This window comes from Astatotilapia calliptera, chromosome 3 (assembly GCF_900246225.1).
Source record: "Astatotilapia calliptera chromosome 3, fAstCal1.2, whole genome shotgun sequence".
NCBI classification, from domain to species: Eukaryota; Metazoa; Chordata; class Actinopteri; order Cichliformes; family Cichlidae; genus Astatotilapia; species Astatotilapia calliptera.
In genome coordinates, this window is record NC_039304.1 from 42,798,774 (window position 1) to 42,817,790 (window position 19,017).

The following is a 19,017-nucleotide window of genomic DNA, read 5'->3' on the forward strand; positions in this document are numbered from 1 at the left end:
AACACAACTTAACATATTCATTTAACCTGTGCATTTTGTGTTGATAAATTCTGATTGAAACATGTTTAGATGAAGTAAGTTGAGCTCTTGTAATATTTTAATCCTTCCCAATTTTGTCATTTCATTTCAACACTATTCAATAACTTTTACCCCACTACTACTTGGTCACTTAAATACTACATGTTGTCTTCATATTACATAATGTTCAACAAAGTCTAGAGTCTGGTTAACATAAAAATTGAATGGATCTAGAACAACAACCATGCTCCTATCTTTTTCCAGCTTTCAGGGGGGCTGCGGTATAACCCTGAAATGATAGGGTAAAAGGCTGGGTACACCCTGGACAGCTCACCAGTGTATCACATAGAGATAAACAACCAGTTGCACTCAGATTACAGGTAATTCAGAATCACCAACTAACCTAACAACTTTTATTTGTGGGAGGAAACCAGAATACCTGGAGAGAAACCACTGTAAACCCATTCTCCAAGCTCCTTAGACTCTGATGGTAAACTTGCCAGATTTGATCGATGTGGATTTGAACCGATGACCTTCTTGCTGTGAAGCAACTGCACTAACCACCCTGCAACCGAGCTATCAATCCAGCCTTAACAAAGTAGGAAAGCTATGATTTCTGTACGTTTTTGTCCTCGACAGGTTAAACCACAATAAATAGCGATAGCATACACATGGTGTGTACGTGTAGTTGTGTGCCTCTTATAACTCCAGTGATTTTCTTGCCGTTTCATGAGCCCAGCAACTAACCACTCTTACTAGATTGTATCATGTCATCTCAACAAGAACAAATTCAGTTGTTGAATTTCATACAGATCCTAAATGATTTAATTATGTTCAAGATAGAAACATGATTTTTTTGTGTTCAAATTACAAGTTAGACTTTTGTAAATGTAACAACCACCCAATTTACTTTTTTTGGTATATCGAAAAAAGTAGAGGCGGCTGCTGGACTTGACTGCGATGGATGCCTTTCTCAAACCACGATCCAAAGCGCGCGAGACTGAAATCCCGTGCGGTGTCGCGAGATTTAACATTGCTATATTATTGACTTACTTCACTCGAACATAATATGAACAGTGTTGGGTAAGTTACTTTAAAATAGTAACTTAGTTACATTACTAGTTACTTCTCTCAAAAGTAACTCAGTTACTTCAAGTTACTCGTTACTTTCAAAGTAACTAGTTACTAGGGAAAGTAACTTTGGTTTTACTCAGAATTCTCTTGTTAATGTGTTGCTTCCATAACTTTGCCAGTCTTCTAGCTTGCTTACTTGCCACAAGTGCACTGTGCCACCTACCAATAGAAAGGAAAAGATAATGTGCATATTTCCACGAGAGAAATCCCACGCCTGGACCGTCATTGACTGCTGCCATGATTCTAGCCTACGTCACAGCGTCATGTGCGCCTTTTACATCCAACACAAAAACTGCAGTCGTGGTGCTTTCGATTGTACTCAGAACCTCGGAAATTCTGCTTTCTGAATAGGAAGATGTAGGCAACACCAGACTGCAGATGAGCTGCATACAGGGCTGGACTGGGACAGAAAATTAGCCCGGGCATTTTGACTAGAGACTGGCCGCCATTATAGGAAAAATCATAAAGCCTTTGAATGAAAATAATCAGTTGTGACAGTGATGTACACTGTCTTTAATTTTAATTTTTTAATTTTAATTTTTCATATTTATTTCCTATCTTATTCATAGCCTTTTCCTTTTTTGTTTTCTTTAGGTCACGAGCAGTTGTCCAAGCATTTCACTACATATCGTACTGTGTATGACTGTGTATGTGACAAATAAAATTTGAATTTGAATTTGAATTTGAATTTGTCTTGATGGTATATATGCATCAATCTATCAATCGTTTGTTGTAAGATTCAGATAATTATTTTTTAAAAACTAGACATTTTAAATGAGAATAAGAAAGAAAGTTTTGTGTCCCGCTTTCCCTGTTAATGCCCTACATGCCCCCCTGGCAACATTTTGCTAGATCCGCACCTGCACAGTTACCAGCTGTCAGCTGTCAGCTACCTTTATTGATCCCTGGGGGATCAATAAAGTATTCTGATTCTGATTCTGATTCTGAAAAGGATCCTGGTGTTATTTATCTCTCAGAAACAGTTCATAACTTCCCTTCAACTCATTCATGTCACCTAAAAGGTAAACCTGTTTCTCCATCACCTGTTCAGCTCTGATGATTCAGTAAGGACATCTCCTGGTCTCATCTTTATGTTTCCCTCTCACCAGATAACCAAACCATATCATGACCAGCAGCTTTTTTGCAGCTGTGGCTCCAGCAAACATCAGCTGATACTAGAAATTAATATTAAATAAATTCTAACAACAGCTGATCAAGCTTAAACGTGCTGCTGTTGTTTAGCACGACATCCGCTGGTTTCCTCTTTCAGCGCAAAGTGGGCGATAAACAAACAAGAGAGCCGATCAGCTGATCACTGATCAGTTTTCATGATTGAAGTAGAAACGGGAGAGGGAGGGGGGAGAATGAGAGAAGAAGAGGCAGCTGTGCAGCGTAAAGACACAGAATAACTCCAGCTTTGTGCCTTTTTCATTGTAGCTGAATTACGGGACAAACTGTTCCTTTTCACCTCAATAAGAAACGCATAATATTTTCTCTGAATACCAGACGGGACGGTTGGCAACTCTAATAACTTATGAACAAAATAAAGTTCAATATCATTAACTTCATAGCACCCACCCAGCTGTATAGAAACTCCGTCATGCTAGCTAGCACGCAGTACGGAAAAAGTCAGAATAAAGAAAATAAACTCCACCTAAACTTGGTTTATATCTGACCCAGAGAGACTGCAGGTCATAACTTCTTACCTGAAGTTCAGTTCACACTTGGACCGGCGGCCGCCTCGGGTCTCTTTTCCTTCTGCGTCCCCTTTCTCCAGCCCGAGAACGTGTTGCTTTCTCTCATCCACCTGCTGGCCTCCACCACTTGCTAATGTTACTGAATCTGTGGAACCTCCGCGATAGCCACCACACGAAGTAACGAGTAACGACTAAATCCCAGTAACGTCTAACGCGTTCCTGATTTTGGCATAATAACTAGTTACCATGCTACTAGTTACCACAATAATAACGTAGTTACTGTAACGCGTTACTTAATAACGCGTTAGTCCCAACACTGGATATGAACAATTTAATATACCCTCGCTGCATATCATGTAGTTTCTACACTATATAGTTACACTTCACTCTAAAGCATTAGGCAATTGTGTTAAATACACGCAAGATGCTTACATAAATCCAAGAGATGGCTAATCCCTTTTTTTCAGTGTACAGCTTTTCAGCTGCCAGTTCACATGCAGTTCACGTGTGTCCACCTATCCCACAGCCACGCCACAGACCAAGCCCCACCTAAGCCACCTACTCCAGGTTTCTCCAGAATTCCAGTTTCTCTTCTTAATGACATCCAAGCTGTAGGACATATGTAGTAAAATTCAGTAATTCCTTCAGAATTACCCCTACTGCATTTTTCTGTCCTAGCTACATAGTGATAGAACAGCTTGAATCCACCTTTAGTAACCCAGGCTTTGCTCCCCTTCCACGTTGTCACCTACACATACATTATATCTCCCTACCTATAGCCCTCTTCTATATATAAACCAGCTCTTTCACTTTACCAGTCTGAATCTCTACAATTAGAGTCCCTATTCATATATCCCTATTCCAACCTTTCAGTCTCTCTTGTTGCCTTTTAATTCACCATCCCTCTCTCATCTTTCTTGGTCATTGGTTAACAGTACCTTTGTTCCAACCTCTTCAACAACAGCATCTGAGGCAGTTGTTGTTAATACAGGCCCTGACCAATGCAGTATGGAAATCAAATTATGCACTGAATATTTCTTCTTCAGTTACCTTTTTCACTCACTATGTGTTAATAGACCTCTCTGCACTGAATCATACTTGTTATTAATCTCTGGCTTTCTTTCAGGGCCCATCTTATCTTAATGACTTTGTAGTACCATATCACCCTATTAGAGCACTTCGCCCTCGCACTGCAGGCTTACTTGTTGTTCGTAGAGTATTTAAAAATAGAATGGGAGGCAGAGCCTTCAGTTTTCAGGCCACTCTTCTGTGGAACCAGCTTCCAGTTTGGATTCAGGAGACAGACACTATCTCTACTTTTCCCGATATTTTTTTTATTAAAGTTTTTGCATCGACTTTTACAAAAGATAAATTGAACAATATGCCGTTTTCTTTTTAAAGAACATAAAGCAATATAAAACATACATTCCCACCTCATGATTATAGCAGTACCAGTGGGTGTACAAACAGAAAAAGGAAAGTCCAATCTAATAATACTAGTAACAAACCCAAGGGTACAAGACAACAGTTCCTGAGTGTACAAAGGAGATGTGGAGAGTATCCAGAACCCACACCCCCACACAGACACATAAAAACCAAAACACACAAACAAACAAAAAAAAAAAAACAAAAAAAAAAACACAGATGATAAGTGGTCAGCTTAGTGATAGAGATAAATCAATTCTGTTAGAGAAAAGAAATATGTATAAAGTAGTTAAATAAATACTAGGGCGCAGGCACAATAGAATCCATATACTTAAACTTAGGCCTCTTACTTAAACATAAGATAAGAAAAAATAAAATATGATAGAGTCTGAGCTGGCTAATTGGGAGCATTGCGAGACCGCAAAGTCTGAACATGGTCAAAAAAGGGTTGCCAGGTCTTAAAAAATTTGGCCGTAGACCCGCGCAGGGTGAATTTAATCTTTTCGAGTTTGCTAAAGTGCAAAACGTCTCTGATCCAGATTTCCCAGGATGGGGCGGAAGGGGACTTCCAACATAACAATATTCTGCGTCTTGCCAATAAGGTGAGAAATGCTACCAGATCCGCTTGAGGCGTCAGCAAGGCAACTGAATCAGGAAGAACCCCAAACAAAGCAGTTAAGGGCACAGGTTGGAGGGTTAGCTGGGTGATCTTAGATAAAATCAAGAAAATATTAATCCAGTATTGTTTGAGGGATGAACATGACCAAAACATATGCATTAAAGAGGCAGGTGTTTGATGACAACGGTCGCAATCAGGGCTAAGATTGGGGTATATTTGAGCTAGTCTGGCCTTAGTCCAATGTATACGGTGCAGAATCTTACATTGAATCAGCCCGTGTTTGGCACAGAATGAGGAGCCATGGACCCGGTAAAGAATTTTATCCCAAGAGTCATCCTGAATCACACACCCCAGATCCTGCTCCCATGCCAATTTAATAGCCGAGATTGAAGAATTGCCAAAGGAGCATATTCTCCCATACAAACAGGAGATCAGGCCCTGTAATGAAGGGGGAGGCGACAGAAGGTTATCAAAGTCATGATAAGAAGGTCTAGATGGGAACTGAGAGGATTTCTCCTTAACAAAACTCCGGATTTGTAAATAGCGAAAAAAGTGACTTTTTGGAAGGCCAAATTTCAATGAGAGCTGTTCAAAGGAGGCAAATGTATTCTGAATGTACAGATCAGAAAAAGACCTAATACCCAAAGAGGCCCACAAATAAAAAGCACCATCAGCTAACGAAGGCTGAAAAGAGGGATTTTTCACAATGGGTGATTGAAGGGGAAAAAAGGTCAACTTAAAATAACGACGAAATTGATACCATATTTTCAAGGTAACTTTGACAATAGAGTTATTATAAGAACCTGCACTTGGAGGCTGCTTTTGGGCATAAATCAGGGCTGGTAAAGAGGCTGAGACACAGGAAGAAGTCTCCAAACTGAGCCAGGCCGGGGCATTATTCGTGTCCTCCCCCTGTAGCCAATACCTGAGAATACGAATATTACATGCCCAATAATAGAACATAAAGTTTGGTAAAGCCATCCCCCCCATCTTTTTCGGTCTTTGAAGATATGTCTTGCGTATTCTGGGGTTTTTTTTGTTCCAGATGAACCCAGACAGAATCTTGTCTAATTTAACAAAAAAGGAAATTGGAATAAATACAGGGACACACTGAAAAAGAAAAGAAAATCTGGGGAGGATATTCATTTTAATTGTATTTATGCGCCCTGCTACAGACAGATGGAGTAGAGACCATCTGTCCAAATCCTGCCTAACTTTCTCCACAAGTGGGTCGAAATTAAGCTTGAAAAGAGCATGAAAATGACTTGTAATTTTAACCCCTAAATATGTGAAGTTGTCTGATACAACTCGAAAAGGCAGTGCTGTGCACTGATATTTCTGTGCAGCAGCATTCAGGGGAAACAGTTCACTCTTAGCAAGATTCAGTTTATAGCCAGAAATAAGGCTAAACTGTTCAAGTATTGAAAGTACCAAAGGGAATGAGGATGCTGGCTCTGAGATATAAAGAAGCAAGTCATCTGCATATAAGGAGACTCTTTGTTCTATACCATTTCTAGAAACCCCGGTGATACCTGGGTTTGATCTTAGCGATATGGCTAGGGGCTCAATTACGATTGCAAATAGCAATGGCGACATAGGACAGCCCTGCCTAGTCCCCCTAAACAGGGGAAAGAAGTCAGAGCATGTGCCATTTGTTTTGACAGCGGCAAGCGGGGAAGTATAAAGAAGTTTCAACCAGGAGATGAATATTTTACCAAAGCCGAATTTATCTAAAACATAAAAGAGGTATCCCCACTCTACCCTGTCAAAAGCCTTCTCAGCATCTAAACTGATCCCAAACTCAGGGCTGTTGGAGTCTGAGGGATTGTAAAGGACATTAAACAAACGTCTAAGGTTAGAGAAGGCGTATCTCCCTTTAATAAAGCCTGTTTGGTCCGGGTTGATTACAGATGGTAAGACTGCTTCTACACGCATCGCTAGAAGTTTAGCAAGGATTTTATAATCCACATTTAACAAAGAAATGGGACGGTATGAGCCACATTGTAGTGGATCCTTATCCTTTTTTAGGATCAGGGATATAGATGCCTGCAGTAGAGAGGGTGGGAGGGATCCAACTTCCAGTGAGTGCTTATACATATTTATCATGAGCGGAGCCAGTTTAGGCATGAATTTACGATAGGACTCAACCGGAAACCCGTCCTGTCCGGGACACTTAGAACACTGCAGTTTGCTGATAGCTTGCATGATCTCTTCTACAGTTACTGGTCCCTCCAGCTGGAGGCTGTGTGTCTGATCGATTGATGGGAGCTTAAGATGATTGAAAAATGAGTCCAAAGCCTCCGTACTAAATGCACACTCAGACGCATAGAGAGATGAATAAAAGTCTCGAAATTGGTCGTTAATTATTCTAGGATCCATAGAGACACCACTTAATGTCTGAATCCGAGGAATGGAGTGTGCAGCTGCTGCACTACGGAGCTGATGAGAGAGCAGTTTACTGGCCTTATCCCCATATTCATACTGGGAGTACTGACATTTCAGCAACATCTCTTCAGCCCGAGCAGAGGACAGGTGATCGAACTCAGTCTGCAAAGACAGCCTATCATTATAGACCTCTGGTGCCGGGCAAACAGCATACAACTCGTCTAATTGCGATATGCGTATTATGAGCTCGGACAATTTTGCTTTCCTTTGGTTTGCCTCAAAACCAGCATAAGATATAATATGTCCCCTGATAAAAGCCTTAAACGTTTCCCACAAAATAGAGGGTGATATTCCGGGTGTAGTATTTGTCTCTATAAATAAGTCTATCTTGGAATTCAGAAATGTGGTGAACTTATCGTCTGACAGCAAGCGTGTATTCAAACGCCATGGAGCTGGCGGAGAACATTGGCCCACTGCCAAATCTAGAGTCAATGGAGCATGATCTGAAATGACAATAGCACTATGAGAGCAAGAGCAAATCTGTGAAGTAAGTCGACTGTCCAGTAGGAAGTAATCAATACGAGTGTATGTATGATGAACAGGGGAGAAAAAGGTGTATTCTCTACGTGTAGGGTTGAGGAAACGCCAGGCATCAATAACAGAGAATTCTTTAAGGAACGTATTAATAATTTTGGAAGAGTTGGATTGCCTACCAGGCTTATTTGAGGATCGATCCAGCGGCCCGAGCCAGCAATTAAAATCGCCACCAAGAACCAAATAGTGGGAAGAGAAATCAGAAATTTTAGTGAAAAGAATACTAAAAAAATTTGGATCGTCCCAACCAGGAAAGAAGCTCCTGCGGCCTTTCCCAGAAGTTGTCAAAAGTAGGTTTCCCGACCTCAGAGAGTGAAAAAATAAAAAAATAAATAAACGAGCGGATGCTCGGCGGCAAGAACGATTATTTAGAGCCTACAGGGCTGATATAGTAAATGCGGATGCGTCTTAAACCAATATTTTTGTCATTGCTTTGCGGAGCCCCGGGAGACACGTCTTCACACCATAGTCTCCTCCAACGGCTCACAAAATCTCTACTTTTAAGATTAGGCTTAAAACTTTCCTTTTTGCTAAAGCATATAGTTAGGGCTGGACCAGTTGACCCCGAATCCTCCCTTAGTTATGCTGCAGTAGACGTAGACTGCTGGGGGATTCCCATGATTTTCCTTTCCAGTCACCTTCCTCAATCACTATGTGTAAATACACTGAAAAAAAGGGATTGGCCAGCTCTTAGATTTATGTAAGCATCTTGTGTGTATTTAACACAATTGCCTCATGCTTTAAAGTCAAGTGTAACTATATAGTGTAGAAACTACATAATATGAAGACAGGGTAGATTAAATTGTTCATGTCATGTTAGAGTGAAGCCAATAATATTGCAATGTTAAATCTCGCACACTTTGGATCATAGTTTGAGGAAGGCATCCATCTCAGTCAAGTCGAGCAGCCACCTCTACTTTTTCTGGAATACCGATAAAAGTAAATTGGGTTGTTGTTACATTAAAAAAGTCTGCCTTTTAATTTGAACACAAAGATATCATGTTTCTATGTTGAACATAATTAAATCATGTAGGATCTGTATGAACAAATCACAATGTAATTTGAGGTACAGTAGATAGGCTCGTTATTCGTTACTTCGTGTGGTGGCTATCGCGGAGCTTCCACAGATTCAGTAACATTAGTAAGTGGTGGAGGCCAGCAGGTGGATGAGAGAAAGGGGAGGCAAGAGGAGAGACCCGAAGCGCCCGTCCGAGTGTCAGGTGAACTGAACTTCAGGTATGAAGTTATGACCTGCAGTCTATCTGGGTCAGATATGAACCAAGTTTAGTTGGACTTTATTTTTGTTATGCTGACTTTTTCGTACTGCGTACTAGCTAGCATGACGGGGTTTCTATAAAGCAGGGTGGTGCTATGCTACTGATGTTGAACTTTATTTTGTTCATACGGTTAATTATTAGAGTTGCCAACAGTTCCCTATAAAACGGAATCGTCTCGTATTCAGAGAAATTGATCAATGATCAGCTGATCGGCTTTTCCCTCTTGTTTATTCATCGTCCACTTTGCGCCTGAAAGAGGAAACCACCGGATGTCGCGTTAAACAACAGCAGCACGTTTGATCAGCTGTTGTTAGAATTTATTTAATATTACTTTCTAGTATCAGCTGATGTTTGCTGGAGCCACAGCTGCAAAAAAGCTGCTGGTCATGATATCGGTTTGTATATCTGGTGAGAGGGAAACATGAAGATGAAACCAGGAGATGTCCTTACTGGATCATCAGAGCTGAACAGGTGATGGAGAAACAGGTTTACCTTTTAGGTGACATGAATGAGTTGAAGGGAAGTTATGAACTGTTTCTGAGAGATAAATAACACCAGGATCCTTTTCTAAGTAGCTGACAGCTGGTAACTGTGCAGGGGCGGGTCTAGCAAAGTGTTGCCAGGGGGCCAGGTAGGGAATTAACAGGGAAAGGGGGGCACAAAGAAATACTTTTCTTTCTTATTCTCATTTAAAATGTCTAGTTTTTAATAAATAATTATCTGAGTCTTACAACAAACGATTGATTGATTGATACATATATACCATCAAGACAGTGTACATCACTGTCACAACAGTGTTTGTTTTCATTCAAAGGCTTTATGATTTTTGCTATAATGGTGGGCCGGTCTCTAGTCAAAATGTCCAATTTTTTTTTTTTGGGCTGATTTTTGTCCCAGTCCAGCCCTGTATGCAGCTCATCTGCAGTCTGGTGTTACCTACATCTTCCTATTCGGAAGGCAGAATTTCCGAGTTCTGAGTACAATCAAAAGCACCACGACTGCAGTTTTTGTGTTGGATGTAAAAAGCGCACATGACGCTGTAACGTAGGCTAGAATCATGGCGGCGGTCAACGACGGTCCAGGCGTGGGATGTCTCTCGTGGAAATATGCACATTATTTTTTCCTTTGGTAGGTGGCACAGTGCACTTGTGGCAAGTAAGCAAGCTAGAAGACTGGCACTCTTGCTGGGTATCCAGTTAGCAACACATTAACAAGAGAAGTCTGAGTAAAACCAAAGTTACTTTCCCTAGTAACTAGTTACTTTGAAAGTAACAAGTAACTTGAAGTAACTGAGTTACTTTTGATGGAAGTAACTAGTAATGTAACTAAGTTACTATTTTAAAGTAACTTACCCAACACTGTTCATATTATGTTCTTAGGCAGGGACATTACTGGATATTCTTGTGTAATTGCTACAGAATAATTTATGTTATATTTTGTTATTGCTACAGAAGAATGTTTACTTTATTATTTTACATTTACAATCCCCTAAAGCTGATTAGGAGAGGAGCTTGCTGTCAGTGTTTTAGCTGACAGTGCACTTATGATTTCAGTTTTGGCTTTAATTATTGTTTTATACTCATAATATTATACCTGAGTCGAAACCGACCCTAACAACACAAAGGTCATAATTTCAACTAGGGCATTTTATAATTTAGTGAAAAGATTTTTTTATTTTTATTTTGTGGAAATAGAGGTTCGTGACAAAGTCAAAAAGCCTTGATACAATAAACAAATGTATGCGATTTTTTTATGCATTTGAAATTTAAAATGGGTCGGTGCCGACCCTAACACGAGAGGAAGGTTAAAAGTCTGTCTTGGTCTTTGGTTGTTTAATAGGCTGGTGTGAAAAATTGCTGCCACACCGCCTCCTCGGCCTGTGCTTCGAGATTTCTGGTAGTTAGGGGGTGTTGATTCATTTAAACTAACATAATCATCCTGCTGCAACCAGGTTTCTGTAAGGCAGAGTAAATCAATTTGTTGATCAATTATTAAGTCATGTACTAACAGAGACTTAGAGGAGAGAGACCTAATATTTTATAATCCACATTTCACTATTTTACTCTTTGGTTCAGATGTGGATACTGTATTGTTCTTTCTTTGTGATTGTTTATGTTTAAGTTGTTTATTGATGGTTTTTAGTTTGCTTTTTTTGTCTTATAATAACAAATAATCAATTTCAGCAGGATTTTAAGGGGTGACATGAAAAAATGTCTGCTATGCAGATATACTGTCTAAAACATTCAGAATACAGTCAGAAATCATACTGGAAGCTTTGTTGGTGGACGTGTTTCTTGGGTAAATATTTCTGACTCACTGGAGAAGATAAAAGAATAATTTGGAGACATCATTCTATATATTTCCTTTTGGCTTTTGCTGTAACATCATAGTGCATATTTATTGTGTATTTCTCAGCCTCTGATAACATCCTGTGTATGACCTTTCTTTTAGACTTGGTATTCCCAATAAATAAAAGGTTTGAAGTACATTTACTAAAATTTTACATCAAACAGTTTGTGACAATGAAATGAAACTGTAAGGTTATCCTAAATCTCTCAGAAGAGCAGTGCATAAAGAACATGTTAAATTCATGCTCACTGATTTAAGAACAAATATATGTGAAAAATAATAAATGAATAAAAAGGTAACAGTTGAGAGACTAACAATACATCAAAATTTAAGTAACAGGTCAATTTAGAATTCCATAAGGTTTTTCTTTTGTGCAGTAATATAATCCAGATTTGAAATAAACAATAATGAAAATGGCTGAATTCTGACCTGATAGTTTCCAGGGGACATTTTGGACTCTTCAATCCAGCAGACAACAGCTTTACTCCTGAGTCTTGCAGGTCATTGTTACTCAGGTCCAGTTCTCCCAGACTAGAGGACTGCGAGCTGAGAACTGAAGACAGAGCTTGACAGCTACTCTTGGAGAGGTTACAGCCAGACAGTCTGAAAATCAATTATATTTGTGATCAAATTAAATTACTTATTTTCAACCAACTACAAGAAAACAAAATATTCCCATGTGCAATTCATAAATGAAACACAACTTAAAGTTCAAACATAAAAAATATATAAAGATTTGATAATAAATTGCTTGGTAATTTTCTTTGTAACAGCACAGTTACACCTCTCTACCTGAACAAGTGAGGAGCTAGTACTTCTGGTGATAATAGATTGAGACCCCTGACACAGGCACTCATGCTTCCTAAATTAGAATAATTTTACCACATACTAAACCTTGATGAAGCGCCTCATTCATCTTCTGTTTCAAACAAGCTGCTTCAGGTCCTTTCCAGATTACTGACTAAATTATATTTAATAAAAAGAAAATGGGGCACATGGAAAATGGGGCAGAAAGATCTATGTCATTATTTTGTTTTAAAAAAAAGTGCTTTCTTTGTTGACCACAAAGTTATGCTGGAGAGATCGTGCTCTGGCTGATAATGCTCCTCCAAGAACATTTTTTGTACAATTTCGTTAACACTGGGAACAATCCCCAAAAGCTGATTCTGTTCATCTGAAGTTCCTTTTGTCAGCAAACAAGAAGAGAATTCCCTATTTTGAAACTATTTTTTTCATTTTCCTGGATTTGTATATTTGTCTATTTTATATTTTTTTCTAAATACTAGATGTTTATTTTTTGAAAATTAATCAAAATCTGAGTTTAAAAAAAAACATTTTAAATATAAATATCATGCTTATTCATATGTATATAGTCCTGTAGGACCTGTGTACCTCACCCCCCTTTCTTTTCCTATATGTTTTCAATGACTAGGTCATGCTCTGTATCTATTTTTTATGTTTATAGTGACAATAAAAGGCATTCTATTCTTTTCAACTTTCTATCTACTATCTGAAGTTATCCTTTTTACCAGTGCTGGTCTTTAAGTCCAGATTGAAAACCTATTTTTATTTCCTGGCTTTTAACTCTGTAGGAAACTGACACCTTTCTTATTAATTTTATTGTATTTTTAATAATTATTGTATTTTTAATTTTGCTAGTTGTTTTTGAATATTAGGTTTGAGAAACATTTTCTCATTCCTTGGTAAAAATACTAACCCCAGCTTGCTCTCTTATGCATCCAGTAAGAATATGCATTAATGTTAGATAGAAGCACTGTCACAGAAAGGGCATAAAAAGTTTTTGTGTGAATGAAGGAGGTTATGGAAAGAGCTTTAGGTGCTCAGAGTAGAAAAGTGCTATATAGTACCAGTCTAGTTACCATTTAACCACAAATACAAAAGTTTTTGCTGCTATAATCCATACTTTACATCAACATTATAAGAAAAAAATGGATGAGCATATGTTTACTTACAGAGCTTTGTTGGATGCTTTGACCACTGGCAGCAGCCTCAGAAGAGCCTGCTCTGAAGCAGAGTATTTCTTCAGGTCAAACACATCCAGATCTTTTTCTGATGACAGTAAGATGAAGACCAGAGCTGACCACTGAGCAGGAGACAGTTTATCTGTGGAGAGACTTCCTGATCTCAGGGACTGTTGGATCTCCTCCACTAAAGAGCGATCATTCAGTTCATTCAGACAGTGGAACAGATTGATGCTTTTCTCTGCAGACCGGTTTTGTTCACTGAGTTCCTCCTTGATGTACTGGACTGTTTCCTGATTGGTCTGTGAGCTACTTGTTGTCTGTGTCAGCAGGCCTCGTAGGAGAGTCTGATTGGTCTGCAGTGAAAGACTCAGGAGGAAGCGGAGGAACAAGTCCAGGTGTCCATTTGGACTCTGTAAGGCCTTGTCCACAGCACTCTGGTAGAAGTATTTCTCGGCAGATTCTCTTATTTCAGGCTTCCTCGAGGTTGTTTGTTGTTCTTCAAGCAGATTGAGTCCAGAGTTGATGAAAGTCAGATGAACATGGAGAGCAGCCAGAAACTCCTGAACACTCAGATGGATGAAGCAGAACATCTTGTCCTGGTACAGTCCTGTCTCCTCTTTAAAGATCTGTGTGACCACTCCTGAGTACACTGAGGCTGCTCTGATATCGATGCCACACACTGTCAGGTCTGATTCATAGAAGATCAGGTTTCCTTTCTGCAGCTGATCAAAAGCCAGTTTTCCCAGAGACTCAATCATCTTCCTGCTCTCTGGATTCCAGTGTGGATCTGTTTCAGCACCTTCATCATACTTGACCTTCTTCACTTTGGTCTGAACCACCAGGAAGTGGATGTACATCTCAGTCAGGGTCTTGGGCAGCTGTCCTCTCTCTCTGGTTTCCAGCACATCCTCCAGAACTGTAGCAGTGATCCAGCAGAAGACTGGGATGTGGCACATGATGTGGATGCTTCGTGATGTCTTGATGTGGGAGATAATTCTGCTGGCCTGCTTCTTATCTCTGAATCTCTTCCTGAAGTACTCCTCCTTCTGTGGGTCAGTGAATCCTCTGATTTCTGTCACCATATCGAGACAGTCAGAAGGAATCTGATTGGCTGCTGCAGGTCGGGCGGTTATCCAGAGGCGAGCGGAGGGAAGCAGTTTCCCTCTGATGAGGTTTATCAGCAGCACATCCACTGAGGAGGACTTTCTAGGGTCAGTTAGGATTGCAGTTTTGTGGAAGTCCAGAGGAAGTCGACACTCATCCAGACCATCAAAGATGAACACAACCTGGAAGTCTTCAAACCTGCAGATTCCTGCTTCTTTGGTTTCAGTAAAGAAGTGATGAACAAGTTCTACCAAGCTGAACTTTTCCTTTTCCAGCACATTCAGTTCTCTGAAAGTGAATGGAAATATGAACTGGATGTACTGGTTGGCTTTGTCTTCAGCCCAGTCCAGGGTGTATTTCTGTGTTAAGACTGTTTTCCCTATGCCAGCCACTCCCTTTGTCAGCACTGTTCTGATTGGTTCATCTCTTCCAGGTGAGGCTTTAAAGATGTCTTCTAGTCCGATTGTTGTTTCTGGTCTGTCTGGTTTCCTGGATGCTGTTTCAATCCGTCTGACCTCATGTTCATCATTGACCTCTGCAGTCCCTCCCTCTGTGATGTAGAGCTCTGTGTAGATCTGATTCAGAAGGGTTGGGTTTCCTGCTTTAGCAATCCCCTCAAACACACACTGGAACTTCTTCTTCAGGGTAGATTTAAGTTCATGTTGATACCACTGGAAGTTTCTAGTATTGGTCCCTAAAAGAACCAATAGATAAAATTCATAAATCAAGAATTTATCCTTTTCACATATTTTGATGTATTTATGTTTCATGTATCTAGCACCGTATATATAGAAATATTCTCACTGCTCTCCAAACGCTCTGCCAACTTCTTTTGCTTCATTCTCTTCAGGAAGGCCAGTGTGATCTTCACAAATGCTTCTCTGTTGCTTTTATTCTGTTCTTCATCCTCACACACTAATACATCCTCATCCTTGCATTGACTCTGAAGGCATTCCAGATCATCCTGACTCAGATCTTTCTGGATGTTCTTCAGCTCACTCTTCACAAAAGTAATAATTTTGTCCTCCAGTATCTGGAACAGAATAATTCTCAATGACTCAATCGCCCCACAACCTCAGCCAGTTGCACGAGAAGAAAAAGGGGAGGGAATAAAGAAGAGTTTAGGAAGAGCTAAGTTCTGGGAATCAGTTTTCTTCCCACACACCAGAAAACAAAAGAAAATGCATAATGTCATCCCTCCCTGAGCCTGGTTCTGCTGGAGGGTTCTTCCTCCTAAAAAGGGGTTTTTCCTTCCTACTGTCGCCAAAGTGCTTGCTTATAGTGGATCATGTGATTGTTGTGTTTTTCTCTGTATGTATTATTATCAGTGTTGGGCAAGTTACTTGTAATTAATTATAGTTACTAGTTACTTCTTCAAAAAAAGTAACTGAGTTAGTAACTGAGTTACAATATTCTAAAAGTAATTAATTACTTGAAAAGTATTATTGCATTACTTTAAAAAAACATTTAACCCTCTGGTGTCCAGGGTATAATTGGTCATTTTAACTATTAACTTTACATTTTACCTTTAAAAACTATTTACTTTGCCTTGTTTGGTATCTTCCTTTTCAGCAAAACCTCACGTGTCTGAATTTACAGTTGTGTTTGTGTCAACTGATATAAGATGCGGTAAGCTGAACATAGCTTCAACCGTCTCTTTGTTGAAAAATAGTAACGGACCGCGTTTTCTTGTTAGTAACTGTAACAGCGTTGTAACGATAGGAATAGTAATTAGTTAGATTACTCGTTACTGAAAAAAGTAACGCCGTTAGTAACGCTGTTACTTATGACGCCATTATTCCCATCACTGATTAATATAGGGTCTACTCTACAATATAAAGCACCTTGAAGCAACTGTTGTTAATATGATATGGCGCTGTATACATAAAATTGAATTGAAATGAATTAAACAACATTAATAAGATACGCACTGGACTGTGGATGGAATTCAATAGAATGACATTCCAGGTGGTTACACACATTCCATCCGTGTATTCAAGCCCTAACCCTAACATTAATCCTAAATTTTTTCACGTCCTGGGTCTGTGACCCAGTGTTTTCTTTTCTGTATTGTTAATCTTTGATTTCTTGATGTATCTTTGTTTATTCTTACGTTTTGGTTCTGTGTATCCCCTCTAGTGTAGTCAGGTCTCTGTGTTAAGCCCGCATCTTTGAGTCTGTGTCTTTGCGTGTGTGCTTCCCAAGCTCCTTAGACTTAGACTAGACTTAGACTTAGACTATGATGACCCAGATGACTTAGAACCTTCACAGACATTATAAATAGAATAAATGTAAATGTAGTTGTTGTATATGTACAGACCATAAATATGGAGTCCAGGTGTGTTTGATGCTGCTGGGCTGACTGACCACTGGGTACTTCTGAGCTCTCCTGGTCCACCCTGTGGAGGACCCATTAAGAGTCAGAATTATACAAAAAAACAACAAAAACAAACAAAAAAACAAACAAACATTACAACATAATGTAATGTAATGTTTGTCACTGTCAAAATTAGAGTGAAAAACTGCATATTAATGATCAAGAAAGTGACCTCACAGCCCATTATTCACCAGTGGTGCTAATATCAGTCATTATGCATGTTCAGCTTTTTATCAGCTTTTTAGAACATAAACAAAGTTTCGTTACCTGGATGACTGATCATGCATTAAGACATTCCAAGATGGTGTTCATATCATACGGTCTAGTTCATGCTAGAATAAAATGTTTTTTTTACATGTTTCGCTTCCTGCTTGCTGAAGTGGATTTTCAGTTGTTTAGAAACCAAAGGCTTGTTTTTAAGTAACAGTTTAAATGGGATTGAGGGAATGATGTGTTTGCACTGCAGTTTATATCCAACAACATCAAGCAGTTAAACCAAAGAGCTAATAATAGCTCACCTCTCTGCAGCAGACAGAGGCTGGACTTTAAAATTATCAGGGATACTTTTAGACGCGTCACTCTTTAAGGACACGCAGCTGGGTGGAGGTCCAGGTTGGTTCCTGTGAATAATGATGGAGCAGTGATGTGAGTGCTGAGCTGTGACATGGAGAAGAGTCATGGACAGTTAGAGATGGTCATCTCACCTCTGAGCTTTGGTCTGGCTCTCTCTGGATCTTTTAGAGGGAGGGGCTCCCTCCTCTCTGTCCTCACACTGATCCATGCTGCTGAATTCACATCCACATCAGCTCACACACACTTTCTACCTTCACCTGCAGACGAAACACAAATCATTCATGTGCACAACAACTGAGAACTGCACAGGTCATGTCTGATGTGTTGGACTAACCTGCACTCCATCTGAGACACAGCTTTCATCAGTTCACTACAAGAACTGTAACAGAGCCGACTTCAGCCTCCAAATCCCTCCATTACTGTAGTCCTACAAAGCAGCAAGTCAAACATCCCAGATAGCAAGAAGACATTGAATTGATCTAGATTTTCATCTCAAACACCATTATGGTCAAGATTGAAAACTAAATGCTAAATAAATGTTGAATCAACATTAAAATACTGATGAAACCTAACAGTCTAATAGTAATGATATTGGCATGATATTGATTCATAGTTGTTATGTTTATTGAATGTTGATGTATTTATGGTTGACTAGGTGACGTGGAGATTAGAAGATTATTTTACTGTTACTATTCATAATCATTATCATTACTATTGCATTACTTATCATTTATCATTATCATTTCATCAAATAATTTATTAAAGCTGTTGATGTTACATTAAAGTCTGTATTTCAGGTGTTAGCATAATCACATAATAATCTTTCATTGCAGGTGCAACTGTAATCATGTTATACACATTGCATTTTTGTGCTTATTAAAGAGTTGAAGCTCGGTCAGTTAATTGATGGTCGGAAGCTTCGGGCGGCGCGATGTCCAGCCGATCTATTGAGTAAGGTGACCCAGAGCTATGGAAGAATTGCATACATGCTTACAATACAATACACTACATATAACCTGTAAACAGAATAGAGGCCTGTGTGTGTTCAGCAGCCTGCTGCATTGGAGTTTGCCTGGTAACAGATGACTCAGAATAAATCAGGAAGTATACTTCTAAAATGTCTTTGTTTGTCGAGTAAGGTCATGCACTGAGGTCAAGACACACATAGTCTGCCTGCACACACATACACAGTATATAGACTTGTTTTGCTTGTAAACGGCATGTTCTACCTGCATACGTGACAGTTTAGTCCCACAAATAAGTGAAGTGCAATAAGTGAAATAACAGGAAACATCTGGCGGTGGCGGAGGAACAGAGGAAGGAACTGTTCTTTTTTGAACGTGTCCAATGTTGGGATTACTGGAACTGATGCATGTTATCTATCTGCTTTGACGCATGACGCCCGTCATCAACTATGTTATAAATACAACTGCTCGTTTATTGTTCTGGGGAGATTGATGCTATTTGTGTGACCGTGCAC

General features: G+C 39.4%; 1 protein-coding gene across 1 annotated transcript in view; it reads right to left on the reverse strand.

Annotated features, from left to right (window-relative positions):
* Positions 1-17,745, reverse strand: part of LOC113019580 (NACHT, LRR and PYD domains-containing protein 3-like) — a 237,521-nt gene extending 219,776 nt beyond the window's left edge. Inside the window, exons 1-6 of the mRNA XM_026163354.1 lie at positions 17,669-17,745; positions 17,483-17,584; positions 16,908-16,986; positions 15,369-15,620; positions 13,472-15,258; positions 11,928-12,101 (exon numbers count right to left, since the gene is read on the reverse strand). Coding sequence (XP_026019139.1) covers positions 11,928-12,101; positions 13,472-15,258; positions 15,369-15,620; positions 16,908-16,986; positions 17,483-17,584; positions 17,669-17,745 — 2,471 coding nt within the window. The remainder of the gene's footprint in view (positions 1-11,927; positions 12,102-13,471; positions 15,259-15,368; positions 15,621-16,907; positions 16,987-17,482; positions 17,585-17,668) is intronic.
* Positions 17,746-19,017: the final 1,272 nt, after the last annotated feature.